At 36.1% G+C, this 18,214-nt stretch overlaps 1 protein-coding gene across 2 annotated transcripts; it reads left to right on the forward strand.

The window, feature by feature from the left end:
• The first annotated feature begins 2,742 nt into the window (after positions 1–2,742).
• LOC129264195 (mitochondrial amidoxime reducing component 2-like) lies at positions 2,743–17,368 on the forward strand. 2 transcript variants are annotated; one of them, XM_064102754.1, is made up of 8 exons: positions 2,743–3,002; positions 3,648–3,824; positions 4,519–4,690; positions 6,302–6,442; positions 8,426–8,490; positions 10,431–10,505; positions 12,873–13,010; positions 16,917–17,368. In XM_064102754.1, the coding sequence occupies exons 1-7, from the start codon at positions 2,776–2,778 to the stop codon at positions 13,003–13,005; spliced, it is 990 nt and encodes a 329-aa protein (XP_063958824.1). In that variant the 5' UTR covers positions 2,743–2,775; the 3' UTR covers positions 13,006–13,010; positions 16,917–17,368. The 2 variants fall into 2 exon arrangements, with proteins under 2 accessions (XP_063958824.1, XP_063958823.1); XM_064102753.1 differs by lacking the exon at positions 16,917–17,368 and having other exon boundaries at positions 12,873–16,610.
• Positions 17,369–18,214: the final 846 nt, after the last annotated feature.

Genomic DNA, 18,214 nt, shown 5'->3' on the forward strand with positions numbered 1-18,214 from the left:
AGTAATCAAAATTGAAATAAATACCTTGATAATGATACAGTCAATTTTTTCTTCTCGTATATCTCGTTATTATTTCCTTCTGCTTTTGCATTTTATTCGATATGGCCGCTGAAATTCGATATTCAGTTTCCCGTCGCCCGCCCGCGTTATGAAATTTGGACTGCGTTTAAAAATAAAATTCTGAAAATAATTCATTATTTTACTATTTTGACATAGATCTAGATTCAGAACTGATATAAAACAATAATACAAGCTTTTCAGTCACAATTACTTGTATATCATGTAAATACCTGTAAATCTTTTCTTGTTTTTTCTTGTGAATGGAATGACACTGCATGCTCAACCATACCTCGAGCGATGTTCGTGCAGGCTCCACTCAACTTCACTTCTGCTAGTGCTCCACCACGCTGATACCGGATGTAGCGGTAGTGAAGTGGAGTGGAGCCTGCACGAACATCGTTCGAGGTTTGGTTGAGCTACCTCAATAAATCCCATAGTCTAGTAACCTCGCATTGGTGAGTTGTCATACGGCATAGTAACATCCAAAAATACTTATCTTATTTGCTAATTATAACTTAAAAATCATTTTTTTATTTTTGCAGGGGATGAGGTAAATATCAGACAAAAAAATCATCAAACAAAGCTCAACCTGTTTTACAAGGCCGACGGGAGGCTCATGCACGTACGCATTGGCGCTTGTACTAGCTAGCCAGTCTGAGCTCTGTCTCTCTGCCAGAGCTCTGGGGGACAATTCGCTTTGTAAAGGCCTCAATGATGGTGATTTTATGTTTCAGACAGAGTTTATATTTCGGGAATATTATTCAAAACTGCCAATAAAGTTAGATGATTTCTTCATTGTCATGTATATTTAAGTTATTAATGAGTTCATTCTCACCAAATTTAAATCCCCCATAGAGAAATGCGATTTTCGTGGAGATCTGCGTTTTCAAAGAACATCAGGAAAAGTTAGGGTATGTGGGCCTTTATTACATGGCCAAGTACTGGAATTAGATGGAGTAGAAATTAGATATTGAATTCATTTATATCCAAGTTCAACTCATAGTCACACCCATACAAACACACCCACATCCAAGATTCTAAGCATGAAAAAATAATTTAAAAATCATACAATATTAAACAATAAGTAATAATTTAATAAGTGAACAGGTATTCCTCAAAATACAAAAACGTAGCATTTGAAAAGAGCCCCCGAAATGCAAAAAGTAGCCTCCAAAAGGTAGAAATGGAGCCCCTGAAATATTACAAAAAATTGAAAATGGAGCCCCGAAAAAAAATGATTGATTTGTTCCCTGGCTTCAAGACAGTTCCACAGAATAAAAGTGCGTTCAAAGGTTACAAAAGGTCAAACTTTCATCTTCTGGAAAATAATGAATAATGAAATCCTTATTATGAGCTGGAAAAAATGGGACGGGAAACTCAACATCGAGTTTCATTGGCCTATGCGTTTGCTTTTGACTCGACTAGACTGCGCTGCGCTGCACTGGCGCTCCTTAACTCGAAAGAGCAACTCGATGTACCGGTATTTATGTCGAACTGTCTCACTCTCAGTCCTGTTCACTGTTCACAAGACAAAAATACGCCGGCATTTTTTTAAAAGGAAATATCTACGTCTCTAAAAGAATCCGCCACGTAAGAAGCACATGATCCTAACTCAATTTTCATTGTTAATGTTTTTATTATGCGTCGTTACTTCTCCCTTTTTTTCGCATGACGGTCTGCGGGTTTGAGAATGAACTCGGCCCGGCCCGCAACCCGCGATCGGGGGCATACCGGCAGGTTAACCCGTACCGCAACGGGTGCGGGTTACAACATTAAAATATAATATGATTCAAAATTTCAGATCTATGTTGTGCAACTAAAGGCCACCGCACTCCTTACGATTGGTCTGCGACCCGATTTTGGATTAAAATGTAATAAAATTTTGATATGAATATTGAGACATTGAACATCCTACTGACTCAGTAGGCCTACAAAACATGTATTAAATTATAGTTCTAAATCGTCATATGAATACTTTTGTTTAAATTTGTGACTATGCTACTGTAGGGCTGTTATTTTGACATTTGGATTCTGTTTATATTATAGTTCATTTATTTACAGTTCCAGCTTTGGAATTTAATTCAGCTTTGTTTACATTATTTTTTATGCTTCTGTTGTCATCCATTTCCATTTGACTTTCAACCTGGGGCCCATTTCTCGACACCAGGTCTCAGTAACACAAAGGTTTGCAATCAATCGCTAAAGACCAATGACCAATCAAGGTCATTGTTGCATGCGCACTGAGCCGCACTCTCTGACCGGGAACCAATCAGTGCACTTTTTTCATATTTGCAATTCATTGCAAACCTTTGTGTTACAGAGCCCTTGTAGTCACATATATGTTTATCCACCAACCAAAGAGTTAGCTCCAATCTTACTTAACCCAATTAACCAACAGATTTCGATACTATTGGCAGAAAGAGCAGACGAAACATAGCCTTAGTCACAAAAAAGCATAATTTTCAAAAAGCAAACTTTGATAAAACTGCAATTATTGTGATGAATTTGGGAATACATCTAATGATTCTGATTTGCAATGGGTAGACTCTTCTCGCTACATTTTCTCTATCCATCTGTAATTCCTTTTCATCAGAAAATAATAATTTGAGGTTAAAGTTAACTCAAAACTTTTATGATATCCATCTATTAAACTGAATGTACTTTCTTTACCCATCACAGATTGGAAAGCGTAGTGTCACCAAGATACCGTGAATCATGCCTGAGCTTACAAACAGCAGCCTTGTTCTTGGCGGTCTGGCAGCGTGTGCTGTGGGTGTGTTGGGCATCTCATATATCTACTTACGGAGAGAAAAGCGCAAGTTCACTCAGGTTGGAGTGGTGTCTAAGCTCTTTATCCATCCTATCAAGTCATGCAGAGGATTGGAGGTTTCCCAGGCTGAGTGTGTTGCTCTTGGGATCAAAAGTAATGGAGTTATGGATAGGTGAGATGAATTTACAAAAGTACCTTTTGTTTTTATTAATGTTTTTCTCCTGGGGCATGTTGCATAAAAGTTACTGTTATAGTAACTTGTTGAGCATTGTTACCATGGTAGTTTACCATTGCAAAGTTACTACAGTAACTTTATGCAATGGGGCCCAGTAATTTACATGTAATTGATGCTGTCCCTTTTCCTTCCCTTGTCTGGCATTAAAATTCCTTCTTGGTCTATACCCACAGTGTCTACTTTCCCTTCATAGTCTCATTCCATGTGGTCTAATTCTTGTTTGTCTGCATTCGGTTTGTCTACTCACCATTTGTTCTTATTGGCATTTGAATTTAAGGTCTGTAGCACCCCCCCCCCCTTTCCAGAAAGGAGAAAAACAAATAATATAATAAATAAAAAAATAAATAAATTAATTAATTAACTAATTTATTTATTTGTTTATTTATTTATTACTTTATTTATTTATTTATTTATTTATGGATGGATGGATGGATGCATAGATGGATGCATAGATGGATGGATGGATGGATGGATGAATGAATGAATAAGTAAAATATACCTTGGAATGATGTATTTGAAATACTTGCTCTCAGAGAACAGAGCCATGCTATTAATTTATTCACATTGTTGAAATCAATTTAGGTCGTTTGTCATCATTTGTCCTGAAGGAAGATTTGTAACCCAAAGACAGCAACCATCTATAGCTTTGATAGCTCCATCTCTCTCAAATGACAAGGAAAGTTTGTTGATAAATGCTCCGGGTATGCCGACTCTCACAGTGCCTCTGAAAGATCAGAATGGACCCGTCCATAATATCAGGTAAAGTCCTGTACACAAAACTGCAACCACAAGCAGGTGCCACCGTCACACATTACAGTTTTAACAGGGAATAATTTTGCTTCTCAAATTTGATTAGCATTTCTCGTTGTAAGAAAATAGCTCTCAACCATTTTCTGTACAGTCCTAAGTAAAAAAATTGCTACACATAAGAAATGTCCTGTAGTAGTCATAAAAAATGTGGAGCAAATCGCTAGTACAATGCGATTCCCAGGAAAATTATCCCTTTGCAATAATATTACTCATGTTAATGGGGGAAGGAGTAGGTGGAGGGGAAATAGGTGAAAGTGAGGTAAGCATTTCATAAAAAATAGGCCTTGTTTCATTATATGTTATTGTTTGCATTCTAATTTTCTATAGCAGATATTACAACAACAGAGATCACAATGTTTTTAGTAATTTGTGGTCAAGACACAATATCGGTATAAATGCCTGGTTTGTGTCCATTACTGACCCCCTTTCTCTCAATTCCTTTCTCTCCCCCCCCCCTTCTCCCCTCTCTTTTTACCTCCCCCTTCTCTCCCCCCTTTCCTCTCAACGTCTCTCCTTCCTCTTCCCCTCTCTCCATCTCCCCTATCTCTTCAACCTCTCCCTGTCTCTTCCCTCTTTCACTTTCTCTCCCCCCCTCTCTCTACCCCTCTCCCCGTCTTTCCATTCTCTCGTTTTCCCTTCTCAGAATATTCAAGTTACCTGTAGATGGTGAAGACTGTGGTCATGAAGCCAGCGAGTGGCTCAGCCAATACCTCGGGAAACCTGGCTATAAATTGATCCGTCATTCAAAGAGATTCAAGGGAAAGATATTAACAGATGATCCTACGTGGGGAAGCAAAGCAAAGAGAGGAGAACAGGTGTGTTTCATTATGCTCTATCATGCCCCCCCCCCTGAAAAAATAAATAAATCAGGGATTGCTTTTTTTCACAACCTACTGTTTCAATAATCAACATTGGATAAGCTTCAACATTACAATGAATTACAAAATCATTCCTATGGACTTATGCAAATAGACAAGCCAAGAGTAAGTTCTTCAATCAGTGATTTTGAACTCCTTTTTCTCAACTCGGAAAGAAAAAACAAGACTGTATGGATTGGTAGGTCATTATGGGTAAACAAAAGGCTCATTGACTTGCCTTATGACTCCATGTTGATTATTTCCTTAACTTGAGAAAAGGAGGCCAAACACATATAGGTTCAATATCGATGATTTGATTATTTATTTGCATAATTTTTTAGGTGCATAAGGATGATTTTGTAATTTGCTTGGCAATAATTTTGCATTTTTGTCCCAAATGTAGACATTGATGTTTAGATCTCGTGTGACATCAACTGAAAACTATCTTTCAGTGTCAAGAAAGAAGAGAATATTCTTCATTTCCTTGAAAGTTTCAAGGAAATCAAAATGATTGTATAGAAATAAAAGAAATAGATGTCATAGATGTTAAGATGTGAAATGTGAAATTTGAGCAACTTTTTTTCTCCATACCAAGAAACGGTTTCAAAAAAGGAAAACTTTTATGCTCTTTATGGTCATTTAAAATGTGCTTTAACGTTTTTACTCAGCCCTATGTTGTATGGAAAATGAACTTCAAGCATGGACTTTGTAGTGGACATAATGTTACAGACTTTCATCCTTTTAATATGATGTCCAAAGTCCAGAAAATAAGTGTAAATATGGCATTACGTATGTTTATTTAGACCAATAGGTATTTACACAAGTGGGTGGTTCAAAGTTCACTTTATGTTTCCACATAAGAATGGAGGAGAGAGAGGGGGAATTAGTAGTAAAGTAAAAAATAAAATGTGTGATGTTTAGGTCAGAAGTATGTGTTCATTGTATATATCTATTATGTATTGGATGGCATGCATGCACACGTAATGAACATTAAAAGAAAACAGAATCAAATGATGTTTATTTGTATGCCATTGGGAAGTTTTCAAAATCACTGCGTGGACGCTTTGTGCAATGCACCAATTCCTTTGAAAATGCAAGTCAAAGCACAATGGAGAGCTGAAAAGTTTTTATCTGAAGTTGTTGGACCAGGACAGCAGATTGTCCTAAGCTTCGGACCGGACAAGAAATTGCAAATATGTCGTTTGCCCAGAGTCCAGGACGACACTGCTGTTTTGATTCACTGATTTTCCCCAAAGACTGCTTTGTCATGGAAGGGCTTTTGACAAAAGATTCTTGATGTCCCAGGAAGTGTCTGGGTAGTTATTGCAAAAACCCCCTATTAATCATTCAACAACAAATCAAGTTAAGGTATTAATGAAGTCTATGTTTACTTGGTTAAGTTAAAAGTATCACTGCCTTTACTATACAATAGACAATTTCTATAGAATCTATCTTTGTGTACACTGAGTCAAGTAGCGATCCATCATGGTGTTATACTAATTAATGCTAATTTTCAATGTTAATTTAACAATCGCAGAAGTAATCTTTTCCCATGATTTCTTTGTATAGGCTACTTATCAAGACCTTGCCCAGGTGAACATTTTGAGTGCTGCTTCTCTTGAGAGCTTGAATTCAAAGTTAGACAAACCAGTTCAGCTCAGGAACTTCAGACCCAATATTGTGGTGGAAGGAACAACTGCATTCTGTGAGGTGAGTACTATGCATCAGCCAGGATATTCACTTTAAGATATTTTCAATATCTTGAAGAATGGAAATGAAATCATTAAGCAGGTGCAGGTGACAGTTTTTGTCTCACCTGCATAGCAGAGTGAGACTATAGGCGCCGCTTTTCCGACGGCGGCGGCGGCGGCGTCAACACCAAATCTTAACCTGAGGTTAAGTTTTTGAAATGACAGCATAACTTAGAAAGTATATGGACCTAGTTCATGAAACTTGGCCATAAGGTTAATCAAGTATTACTGAACATCCTGCCTGAGTTTCATGTCACATGACCAAGGTCAAAGGTCATTTAGGGTCAATGAACTTAGACCATGTTGGGGGAATCAACATCAAAATCTTAACCTAAGGTTAAGTTTTTGAAATGTCATCATAACTTAGAAAATATATGGACCTAGTTCATGAAACTTATACATAAGGTTAATCAAGTATCACTGAACATCCTGCGTGAGTTTCACATCACATGACCAAGGTCAAAGGTCATTTAGGGTCAATGAACTTTGGCCGAATTGGGGGTATCTGTTGAATTACCATCATAACTTTGAAAGTTTATGGATCTGATTCATGAAACTTGGACATAATAGTAATCAAGTATTACTGAACATCCTGTGCAAGTTTCAGGTCACATGATCAAGGTCAAAGGTCATTTAGGGTCAATGAACTTTGGCCAAATTGGGGTATTTGTTGAATTACAGCCATAAATTTGAAAGTGTGTTGGTCTAGTTCATAAAACTTGGACATAATAGTAATCAAGTATCACTGAACATCCTGTGCGAGTTTCAGGTCACATGATCAAGGTCAAAGGTCATGTAAGGTCAAAGAACTTTGGCCACGTTGGGGGTATTTGTTGAATTGCCATCATATCTCTATAAGTGTATTGGTCTAGTTCATAAAACGTGGAAATAAGAGTAACCAAGTATCACTGAACATCTTGTGCGAGTTATAGTAGTTTTCAAAATCAGCACTGCTGCTATATTGAATCGCGTGATGCAGGTGAGACGGCCAGAGGCATTCCACTTGTTTTATTTTGCTTTCATTCATGTTCAAAAAAAGATATTTTGGTCAAATTTCACAAGAAAATTAATGACCGCAGAAACTTACATACAGGATTAGACTGAAATAGTATTGTGATGTCAATAATTATGCATGCTATTTTGACCCACACATCATGCCAGCTAATGTGAGGCTACCCATCTTACACTGCACACTATTACACACTGGACACCATGCATCATTCCTCAAACCTTCACCAATATTTTGTCCAGTTTTTGTGCAATTCTTACATGAAACTTTTCATTACGTCAAACCCTTAGAGGACGACCGCTTCTCAGATTTTGAACTGCAGTGTTGTACCCCTGATTCGCAAAATCTTGTTAGACAGTCGAAGATATTTAGTTCTAAGCACTATCAACCCTGGTAATCCCCCTTCTGTAACTTTTCACCTCCGCAGGCAATGTAAAAGGAGATAGAGAGAGGGGGAGTGATAGAAAGAGAGAGAATTATTAGGTGTAGAAAAGAGGGAAGAGAAAAAATGAGGAAAGAAATTTAAAAAAGAAAGAAAAATGGAAAAGAAGACGTAGGTAGAAAGAGACACGCATCCAGCTTTGTATACATGTGTGGCCCCCTGCTGTGATTATGGCTTAGATCTTTTCGGACTGATCGAGGTCAAGAAACACATGTTTAGATACTTAAATAGCTGGCCTGGGGTGATTTAGATTTTTCACACTTTGAAACTGGGGTGTATCTCCTCTAACGATCATTTTGTGTCATGTTATCAGGGTGAAGTTACCCTTTAAAGTTAAAAGCGGTTTTACTGTCCAGTATAATGCACTTTGAATTCATGGTGGAACAATGTTTTTAATTTTGTGAGTGCAAATTTGATAATTATGGCAAAGTATGCTTGTGAATATTCGTCAAGGGATACCGTAACAATTATCTAATATATTTATTAAATAGGACAAGTGGAAATATGTGTGTATTGGAACAGATGCTCTCCTGAGAACCACTCATCTATGTGACAGGTAAATCAAGTGAATTGACAGACTGAAAACAAATCAACATGCAGTTGAAGTAGGAGCGAACTAGCCAACACTGTGTTTGAGTCTCAAAGAGCTAGTCTCAAGATATACCATTTTGAAATAACTATTAATGAAGTAGCTATATTACCTTACGGCTGTTCCTCCTCTTTAAAGAGGTTGGATGTCGTGGTTTTCCTTCTCTCTCCATCTAGTACAATCTCACCGCATTCGTTAAATCTTTCTGCCCGTCATCTCCTCATTATTTCCAAGCCGGCTTTTCCATTTTTGACCTCTTCCTCTCCTGCCTTCAATTTTTCCCTCGAAGATTGTCTTCTGCAAAGATTCGTGTTTTCTGGTATGCCCATAATATGATAGTTTGCATTTCCATGATTTTATTTTGTATGGAGAAACTAATATGTTTTTCTTGTTTAGCTACTTGGTAACGTATTGCAGTAGGAAGATGTATTGAGTAGCGAATTGGTGTGTTTTCATTCAAATGGGTCTGTATTATAAGACTACATTGCTTAGAATGCTACATTATGACGAGTTATGAACTTGGCGAGATATGAGTAGTTAAGGACTCGAGGTGGTGCTAAACAAGAGTGCTGGTTCGTTTTGTTTGTAATGTAACTACTTGTTAAAGCCTGTTTGGTAAATAAGGTTCAATAATGTGAACTATTATCAAATATCATTGAACATTCTAATCTTATAAATGTGTAGTGGCCATTGAATCCTTTTCCATTTGTTGATTCTTGGTGAAAATTTGAATCTTGTATTTATGAATATCCAGTGCCCTCTCTTGGTTTTGTTTTGCTTTAAGGTTGCCTTGTCAAATCTATATAAGAAATGAGCACTTGGGAAATTACAAATTGTTCAGTCGCATGCTAGCATCAGCTACATTTTTCATATTCTGTATCCACATTTTTGTTACCTGCTGGGGTTATACTAACTCGTATTTGGAGGTCGACTTTCACCTAGTCACTAATTGATTGCCAAATTCATTGATTGAAAGATCATCCGATATCTGGCGTTATTATGCCCCTGCAGAGAACATTTAGTAATGCACATGCTAGTATTTCTCAAATCTACAACATTTTGATGGGAGCATCTGTATTCTTGAGGTGGTAGAATAGGTCTGCGTCAGGTTTTGGAGACTTCTGTCTGGCCCCAGATGGGGAAATTCAAAAACATTTGGTCGATATGTAATGATCTCTACCACCTGAAGAAGATGAATGTTCCCATCAAAACATTGTGGATTGTAAAGTTCCGATTCATAATTTTTCATTTGCTTAAAGGAGAATGAAACTCTTGGAGCAAGTTAGTTTTTGTGAAAGCAGAAAAATCAAAGAATAAGATCAACAAAAGTTTGAGTAAAATAGGACTAGCAATAGAAGAGTTATGAGCATTTGAATGTCGAGATCACTAATGCTATGGAGATCCTCCCATTGGCAATGCGACCAAGATCTATGATGTCACAGATGAACAACTCTCCCCTTTTGGACACTGAAAATATACCCCAAAACATCTCTTTTTGCTCATTCTAATCATATGAAAAACGATTCATCAATGATATAATGTTGTGAAACCTCTGTACTTGTCCCCTCATAAAGAGAACACCTCACCTTGTGATAGACTCTATAAAAGTGAGAATATAAGTGAAATAAGTACTAAAGTAATGAGGGAGTTGTACGTGTGTGACATCACAGATCTTGGTCGCATTGCCAATGGGAGGATCTACATGGCATTAGTGATATCAATATTCAAATGCTCATAACTTTCTTATTATTCATTCAATCTTCCTCAAACTTTCAACAATATGTTTCTTTGATTTTTCTCTTTGATATGGATTCAGCTGGTTTCAAGGGTTTCATTCTCCTTTAACTCAGACCAAACGAATAACAATATTATTGCTTTACCATCACCTTTCCTTTCACGCCATGTAGGTGTCGTCAAACTACTGTTGATCCGGATACAGGAACTTTCTATGAAACTGGAGAACCACTCAAGACACTCAAGACGTAAGCATCTTATTCTAGAGATTGCGAAAGATAAAATCAGTCAGTGCAAGTGAACAATACAGTGCATATTCTCTGAGGAATATTTTCTGCAATAGGAATCAGAATCAAGAAATTTATCTACATTGGCTGCACTCGATCCAGTCAGACTGCAGGTCCCTATGCTAATGAGCAAAAAGGCCAGATTCATCCAAATCATCTCGTGGCTGAATCCTCCTCCTTGCAAAATCTCGTGATTCGTGAGATTTTCTTTCCTGTTTTAACCTCAAGTTAAATGAAATATTATTGCACCATTAGATAGAGTAAATGTTACTCTTTCATATTGGTCATTTATTTTGTATACAATATTTTGTTAAATAAGAAAATTTCTGGCCTGAAAATGTGCCTCAAAACTGAATTTTCTTCCTCTGTTTTCTTTTGCAAATTGTGCAAAACTTTTTATTTTGAGCCTCAATGATATCTATATCACCATAAAGCTGAACTTCTGTACTTTCTCACAATGCCACTCTTGATATGCGGCACCTTTTAATCGGGTCAAGATCACACTTTTCCCAAGGTACAAGACGAGATTTCTGAAATTTTGTACTTGCATGAAATCCAGAGTTCTGATTGGCTGGATAATGTTCACAGAACAACAGGCGTGGGGTATTTGAGGAGATTACCACATGGGAAGTGTGACCTTCCCATGAACCCAGGCACTGGAACCGTTGGAATTTGCCAGTGTGTGGTCTCTTTGACCAATCAGAGTGCAGTATTCTTGTTTTCAAGCTGCTTTATGTACTTGGCAAATGAAAAGTGTGATCTTGACCCGATTAAACCAATTCTTATTTTGAAATCTATATCATTTTAAAGCATACATATTCAGCTTTATCATGATTTAAAAATCATTTGGGCTCAAACAAAAATAAAGTGTGAAAATAGCAGCTTTTGTCAGGTGAAAATAATTATTTTGTAGCATATTTTAGATCAAAATTTTAACCTATATTACAAAATTTTTGAATAAATTCAAACACATGACCTGAAAGAATGATTCTTCTTCTTTACAATGATATCAAATTCATGAAATTCGATGCACAAGTAGAGCAGCAATGACCGAATGAAAAGAGGTGTTTTGGTCCGCATCAAGCTCATTAAATATGCAAAACATCTCAAGTCATGAATATCGCTTGGATGAAAGAAGCCACTTTGTTGGGACCTGCCGTCTGACTGCGATCCAGGGGACTGTTTCGTGAAAGTTGAGTTTCTCTGACAGTTACCATAGTAACAGAGGTCAGAGCTTCTGAGCCAATTAAAACCAAGAATTTCACTGAAATTGTCAGTGCTGACGACTTTCATGAAATGCCCTTCAGGTGGAGTGAATGAGTACCCGGTAGGATTTATTCCTTGAATGCTTTAGCGCTTATATGGCGGCTTAACGACAGCTGGGTTGATAAAAATGATACCAAGTATTAAGAGCAGTAGTGTATATGCATATAAGTAGCTGTGATATGTAAATGGACCAATTATCATTATTATAAAACTTTCATCTTTGAGATTGAGCGTTGTCCATATTTATTGAAATGGTAACTATGATGAAAAAAAGTGATTATGCCCCATCAATTGAATTGTTCCCAAGCACGTCACATAATGGTTTAAGAAGCTTTTCACAAGAATCACTTAATATGAAAGTGTGATTAAGTCACAAGATGTTGGTGCCTGAGAGAAAGATGTCAATAGTGTTTAGATATGCAAGTGAATTTTTTGATGACCTATGACCCCAGGAGGTGAAAACGGGGAGTCACTGTCATTACATTGTTACAAGGTCGACACCATACATACTCGTAGATGGACTTTCCAAATAAACCCCAATAACCAAGTACTATCCTTCAATCTCAGGGTACCTTAAACCTGTATTTTGCATGATTACCCCACCCTAAATTATGCCTAAAATATTCTATTTTCATGAAATATAAAAACGTTTTCATGTATTCATATTTGAAAAGTATACTCTTTTTCATGATTTTAGCAAGTTCAATACCTGTTCCTCTGTATGGACGTGCATTGCGCGGCCATGAATAAAAAACTTGTTTTTGTGCTTCTGTAAACGAGCTTGTTGTCCAGCTTGTGATGTCACCTTGTTTCTGTTCTTTCTATCATTTATATGGCCGAGTGGTCAATAAGGCGCCTGGCCAAGGCTTTACATGGAAAGTCCGGGGTTCGGTCCCCGGTCGTGGCACCTATGCCCCTGAGCGAGTCATTTAATCGACAATGCTCTTTTATCCTGCATTCAAATAAATGAAAATGCTATACGCATTATTGGTAACCAGGTGTGAACTTGTTATGTTTTGTTTTTTTAATTATACTTCTTTTGTTCAATATTGATCATTACAGATATCGCATGGCGCCCTCCGGCTTTCCTGATCAGAAACGTCATGGCTCGTCTCCTCTGTTTGGTACCCAGCTCGCTGTCGAATCTCAAGGGACCATCAAGCTGGGAGATCCGGTCTTTGCCTCCATGGAATGATTTCAGTATACATCTCTTTTATTTTCATATTGACAATCTATACTTCCTGAAATATAAATTTGATCTTGAAGGACAAGTCCACCCAACAAAAAGTTGATTTTAATAAAAAGACAAAAATCCAACTAGCATAACACTGAAAATTTCATCAGAATCGGATGTAAAATAAGAAAGTTATGACATTTTAAAGTTTCACTTAATTTCACAAAACAGTTATATTCACATCCTGGTCGGTATGCAAATGAGGGGACTGATGACATCACTCACTCACTATTTCTTTTGTATTTTATTATATGAAATATGAAATATTCCAAATTTCTCCCCCTTGTCATGTGAAATTGAGTTTTATTCCTCCCTGAATATGTGGAATTAACATTGTTTAACATGTGGTTCAGTCAATTTTTACATTATTGTCAATACTGTAAAAATTAAAATATTGTATAATTCAAACAATAGAAAACAAAAGAAATAGTGAGTGATTGACATCATTGACTCTCGCATTTGCATATCACTGAGTTGTGCATATAAATGTTTTGAGAAAAATAAGCAAAACTTAAAAAGTCATAACTTTCTTATTTTACAACCGATTTAGATGAAATTTTCAACGTTATGCTCGTTAGATTTTTCTCTATTGATTCAAATCAACATTTTTCTGGGGTGGACTTGACCTTTAATATGAGTAACTATACGTAGACACCATGCTTGTTGCACAGACTTTAAAAATGGGCCCTAAACAAATAATTATACTGCAATCTTAGAGTAATCTCAACAACAAGTATTTTTTTTCATCCCCTCCAACCTTTTAGAGTAAACATGAAAAAAATTGAAATCCTCCTGAGGAAAATGGTGTAACTTTTTGACGAAAGTTTTTTTAGCGTTGAATTGGAAGAGGTGGTTTTTTTACGCACTACATTGATTATCACTTTAGTGTAATAATGAAATGAAGTGAAGATATATGGGATTAGAATTGCAGTCAGCTTCCTGCCAGAGAAGAAATCTGGGGGCCATTTCATAAAGCTGTTCGTAAATTAAGAGCGACTTTAAGAACGACTGGTGATTCGTTATTACCCGCTTAACCATCGTCAATGAATATACCATTTTCCACAAGAAAGGATCACCAGTCTTTCTTAAAGTCTTAATTACGCGCTCAACCATCGTCAATGAATATACCATTTTCCACAAGAAAGGATCACCAGTCTTTCTTAAAGTCGCTTTTAACTTACGAACAGCTGTTTGAAACACCCACCTGGAAATTTGTCATTTTTTCTGCATGAACTGGTAGGTTATGTTCCCCTCACATGCACTCGATTTGTTCAATTCATTAAGTGCCATTTTTCAGGATTTTATCTATTATAACACCCTTTGCACTGCATGCACATGCATCATCCATTTTGGGGAAAGTAAAATTTCTTCATATTTTTCTGTACAAGTATGACGTCCATTGTACTGGTTTTCCATCTCCCCTCCCCCATTCTTAATACATATCATGACTTTTCTTGAAATATAGGGATAAAATTCATATAGCACTATATGAATTATTACGTACACAATGTATGCCCACGTCTGAATGAAATGATTTTATCAGGGTATATAGGACTGATGGCTTCCATATGTTTTAATTATGCTGCAAGATTGCTTCTTTGTTATAAAAGTTCTAGTGGTTTTCAGCATACTTATGGGCAATTCCATAAAAAATGTACGTCCAACCCCCTATATGTGCAACTTTCATGAAATTTTTCTGTCTCTGATTTCTTGTTCTTTGAACAGTCTGTAATGATCTCAAAGGACCATGACTTGGTCAGTTTATGAAGTGAATTATAACTTGAAAAAAATGGTGGTTGGACGTACAAAAAGATTGATCATTTTATGGAATTGCCCTTATAGTTAAATGCATTTAGCTTGCTGGCATGCAAATGTTAACTAGAAAATCTTTCTATCTGCCATTCTTTATCAACATTGTGAATTTATTTGTAACCTACTATGAGATACGTAGAACTTGTATAATGCGCCACATCATTATGTCTTTATGCTGACCTTTGTGGCCCAGGGGAAAGTCTCAGGAATTTGAAAGAGGTCCGTTGGTTTGAATCCCAGCCATTGATCCTTATTGAGCAGCACTCGACTCGGGTGAGGTGAATGGGTACCTGCAGAAATTTATTCCTTGAAATGGCTGCGTGACTATTAAAAGCTTTGATAAAAAACTCCTATACAAGAACTGCTTATTATTTTTTCTGGATATTTGAATGAAATGTTATGGGGAAAATTAACACAAAGGGCATCAGTTGATAATGAGTAAAATTGAACTTCAGGTTGACCATTAAGTTGTATGGTATCGGAAACATCACTGCATTTGTTATATCATTACAAAAAAAGAAGCTATTGGTAGGTATCAATATATTTTTTCTGTGTGGGCATTGGTACAATTGCATGAATCCAACTTTATCAAAGCTGCCCCAACCTTCCTCCGTTCTTAAAGGGATTCGATTTGAAAATTTTAGTTGAAATCTTGAAGAGCTTATCTCAGGAACAATATCTTTTTGTCAGTAGTTAGGGTCTTACTGGCCCTACTCAAGGATAGTTTGATAATTTTGAACAGTGAATAAGTTTTCATAGTGCCGTATTATATGTAAACTGCAAGATTGCAACCATTTCTTGTATAATAATTAGTTGCCTGTAGGAGTTAGTGTTAATAACATGTGAAGAAAATACCTCTATTTCATAGCAAAACAATATTAATAATACAAATAATAATAATAGCTGGATTTATAAAAGCGCTTTTTGCCTGAGGATACAAAGCGCTGCTATTATTACCCCGGCATTAGTGCATTCAAGGAAATAATCCTGCCGGGTACCCATTCACCTCACCTGGGTCGAGTGCAGCACATTGTGGATAAGTTTCTTGCTGAAGGAAAACACGCCATGGCTAGGATTCGAACCCACGACCCTCTGTTGGAAAGGCGAGAGTCAGAACCACTAGACCACGGCGCGCCCAAATAGTATGTATTTGTATAGCGCAACAAGTATTTCTATATATTCTATTATTCTACTGAAATGATTTACATGTTGAATAGATTTTGCTTCTAAATGCTTGATGGATTTATAGTTGTGTCCCTTTTATATTATCAACATGCAGCTTTTAAAGGGCAAGTTTACTCTCATAAAAAGTGTTTTGAATAAAAGCAAATTATATATATATTGGTGAAGATTTTATGAAAGTTTGTCAAGAAATAATGAATATTGTAAGTTTTGATTTTGTCCATATGATGTGATATAAATTTTCTTAAATTTTCTCGCAACTTTGGAAGTGATTTTAATGTTTGCGGTGGATAAATCTGTTAGACTTGATAACACCTTCGATCAGATTTTTTTTTATTCAGCATATTCCATTAGAAAATTAGAATGCATGGAATTTATATTAAATGATCGGGGGTAGCTGCTCGCATAATATGTTGTAACAAAATATTATATCACGGATAATTAATCAAACTTTAACTAATATCTTTCTTTAACTCTCCTGCTTTTATAAAATGAACTTATTGTCAGAGTAAACTTCCCCTTTAAGCTAATGAAAATAAATCACAAATTATTTTTAGATCTTAATGGTTGAACTATGATGATGCATGATGTGCATGAACTTTCTTATTGATTCAATATTGGTAATTCTTAATGTGAGAACTTTATGTAGCTGACATTATCACACGTATGATTGTTGCATTGCAGAGAAATTATGTCTCTCTAATTTTGTATTGTAATTTAAAGCCTGTATTGAGTTTCATTAACCTGATGATTATTCATTTTCAAAATGTTGAATGCATGGGATAAAGACGTGATCTGAAATCTGAGAAGCCTGATGAAATTTTATAATTGAAATGTCAGATATCTTATTTTGTTGCTTTTTATTTGATTTCTTTTAGGTATAAACTACCTCTGTTGAATGGTCAGTATTCCATGCTAGATCTTCGTATACAGCTTTCTGACAATCAAAACAGCAGATATTTGTAAGATAAGACTTATGATCATAAGAAAATGTGTAAAATTTAAATTTCACAAAGAGTTATGTCAAACTAGAAAACGGTCTCTATATCATTGTAATAATCTATGTTATTCACATTTTTAGACCTTCACCTAAATATTAGGCAGGTCGTATCTAATTTACTAGCTGCTCATCTATAAAAATGTATACATCGTGGGGAGTGGGAATACAATGACTTTATAATTTGAAATATATCTATTTTTATATGAAGATGCATTATATCATAGCTCTTGAATTAAGTCTGCATTACATTATATTTTAATAATATTTCTTATCTGCCAAAATATAATATTGATATATAAAGATTATGTATGAATAAAATGGTAAAAAGGGTAAATGATTTTTAGGTTTTTTTTTTTGTCTCCAGGTGTTCTTAACGAATCAATTATTCGTTTGACTGTGCATGTGTTATGTATTTTGCTACATTCTGTTACTTTGGCTCATTTGGAGACTGCTACTCTGACCCTTATTGGCAAAGTTTTTTTGCCAAATACAGCAGGTTCAACTCAAAACGCCAGGAAGATGGAAAATATATGGGAGTTTTAATCCAGGTTAGATAAGTATATCATGCACCTGGGTTCTGTTTTCATAACGATAACAAATTCACTATCAACCAATCAGATTGAAGGAATTCAGTAGCTTTTCACTGTTATTGCAAATTCGCCATGATAACAAGTTTTGTGAAATGGGCCCCTGGGCTCCGTATAACACAAAGGTTTGCAATCAACCCCTACATACCAATAACCAATCAAGATGATTGTTGCATGCTCACTCTGTTTAAAATACTGACCGGGAACCAATCAGTGCGGCTCTTTCACATTTGCAATTCGTTGCAAACCTGTGTTACAAAACCCAGAACTTAATTTGGCTCTCACAGTAAATTGTTTTAACCATTTTGTACCAAAAATATCACCTTAGCTTATCTTTGGTACAGAAGCTATTGATTACAATTAGTACTCGTTATGGGGGTGGGGGCTTTGAATATAACATTTAATTGTTGAAGGGGAAATGTTCCCCCACTCCCCTCATCTGATGAAAAGCAGAGTTGCCAATTAGTAGGATTTTATCCTATTTCGTAAGGTTTTTGAGGGGAAAGTGACAAAAAGGATTTATCCCCTTGAAATAGGATTTTCAAAACTTGTAAGAATAATGATTTTTTTCTATGTTCTTCAAAATTTT

Source organism: Lytechinus pictus, chromosome 7 (assembly GCF_037042905.1).
Source record: "Lytechinus pictus isolate F3 Inbred chromosome 7, Lp3.0, whole genome shotgun sequence".
Lineage (NCBI taxonomy): Eukaryota > Metazoa > Echinodermata > Echinoidea > Temnopleuroida > Toxopneustidae > Lytechinus > Lytechinus pictus.

Coding starts and splice junctions, on each gene's coding strand:
- LOC129264195 (XM_064102754.1), top strand. CDS start 2,776: ATGCCTGAGCTTACAAACAGCAGCCTTGTTCTTGGCGGTCTGGCAGCG. Junction 3,825..4,518: donor GGACCCGTCCATAATATCAG/GTAAAGTCCTGT, acceptor TTCCCTTCTCAG/AATATTCAAGTTACCTGTAG. Junction 6,443..8,425: donor GAACAACTGCATTCTGTGAG/GTGAGTACTATG, acceptor TTTATTAAATAG/GACAAGTGGAAATATGTGTG.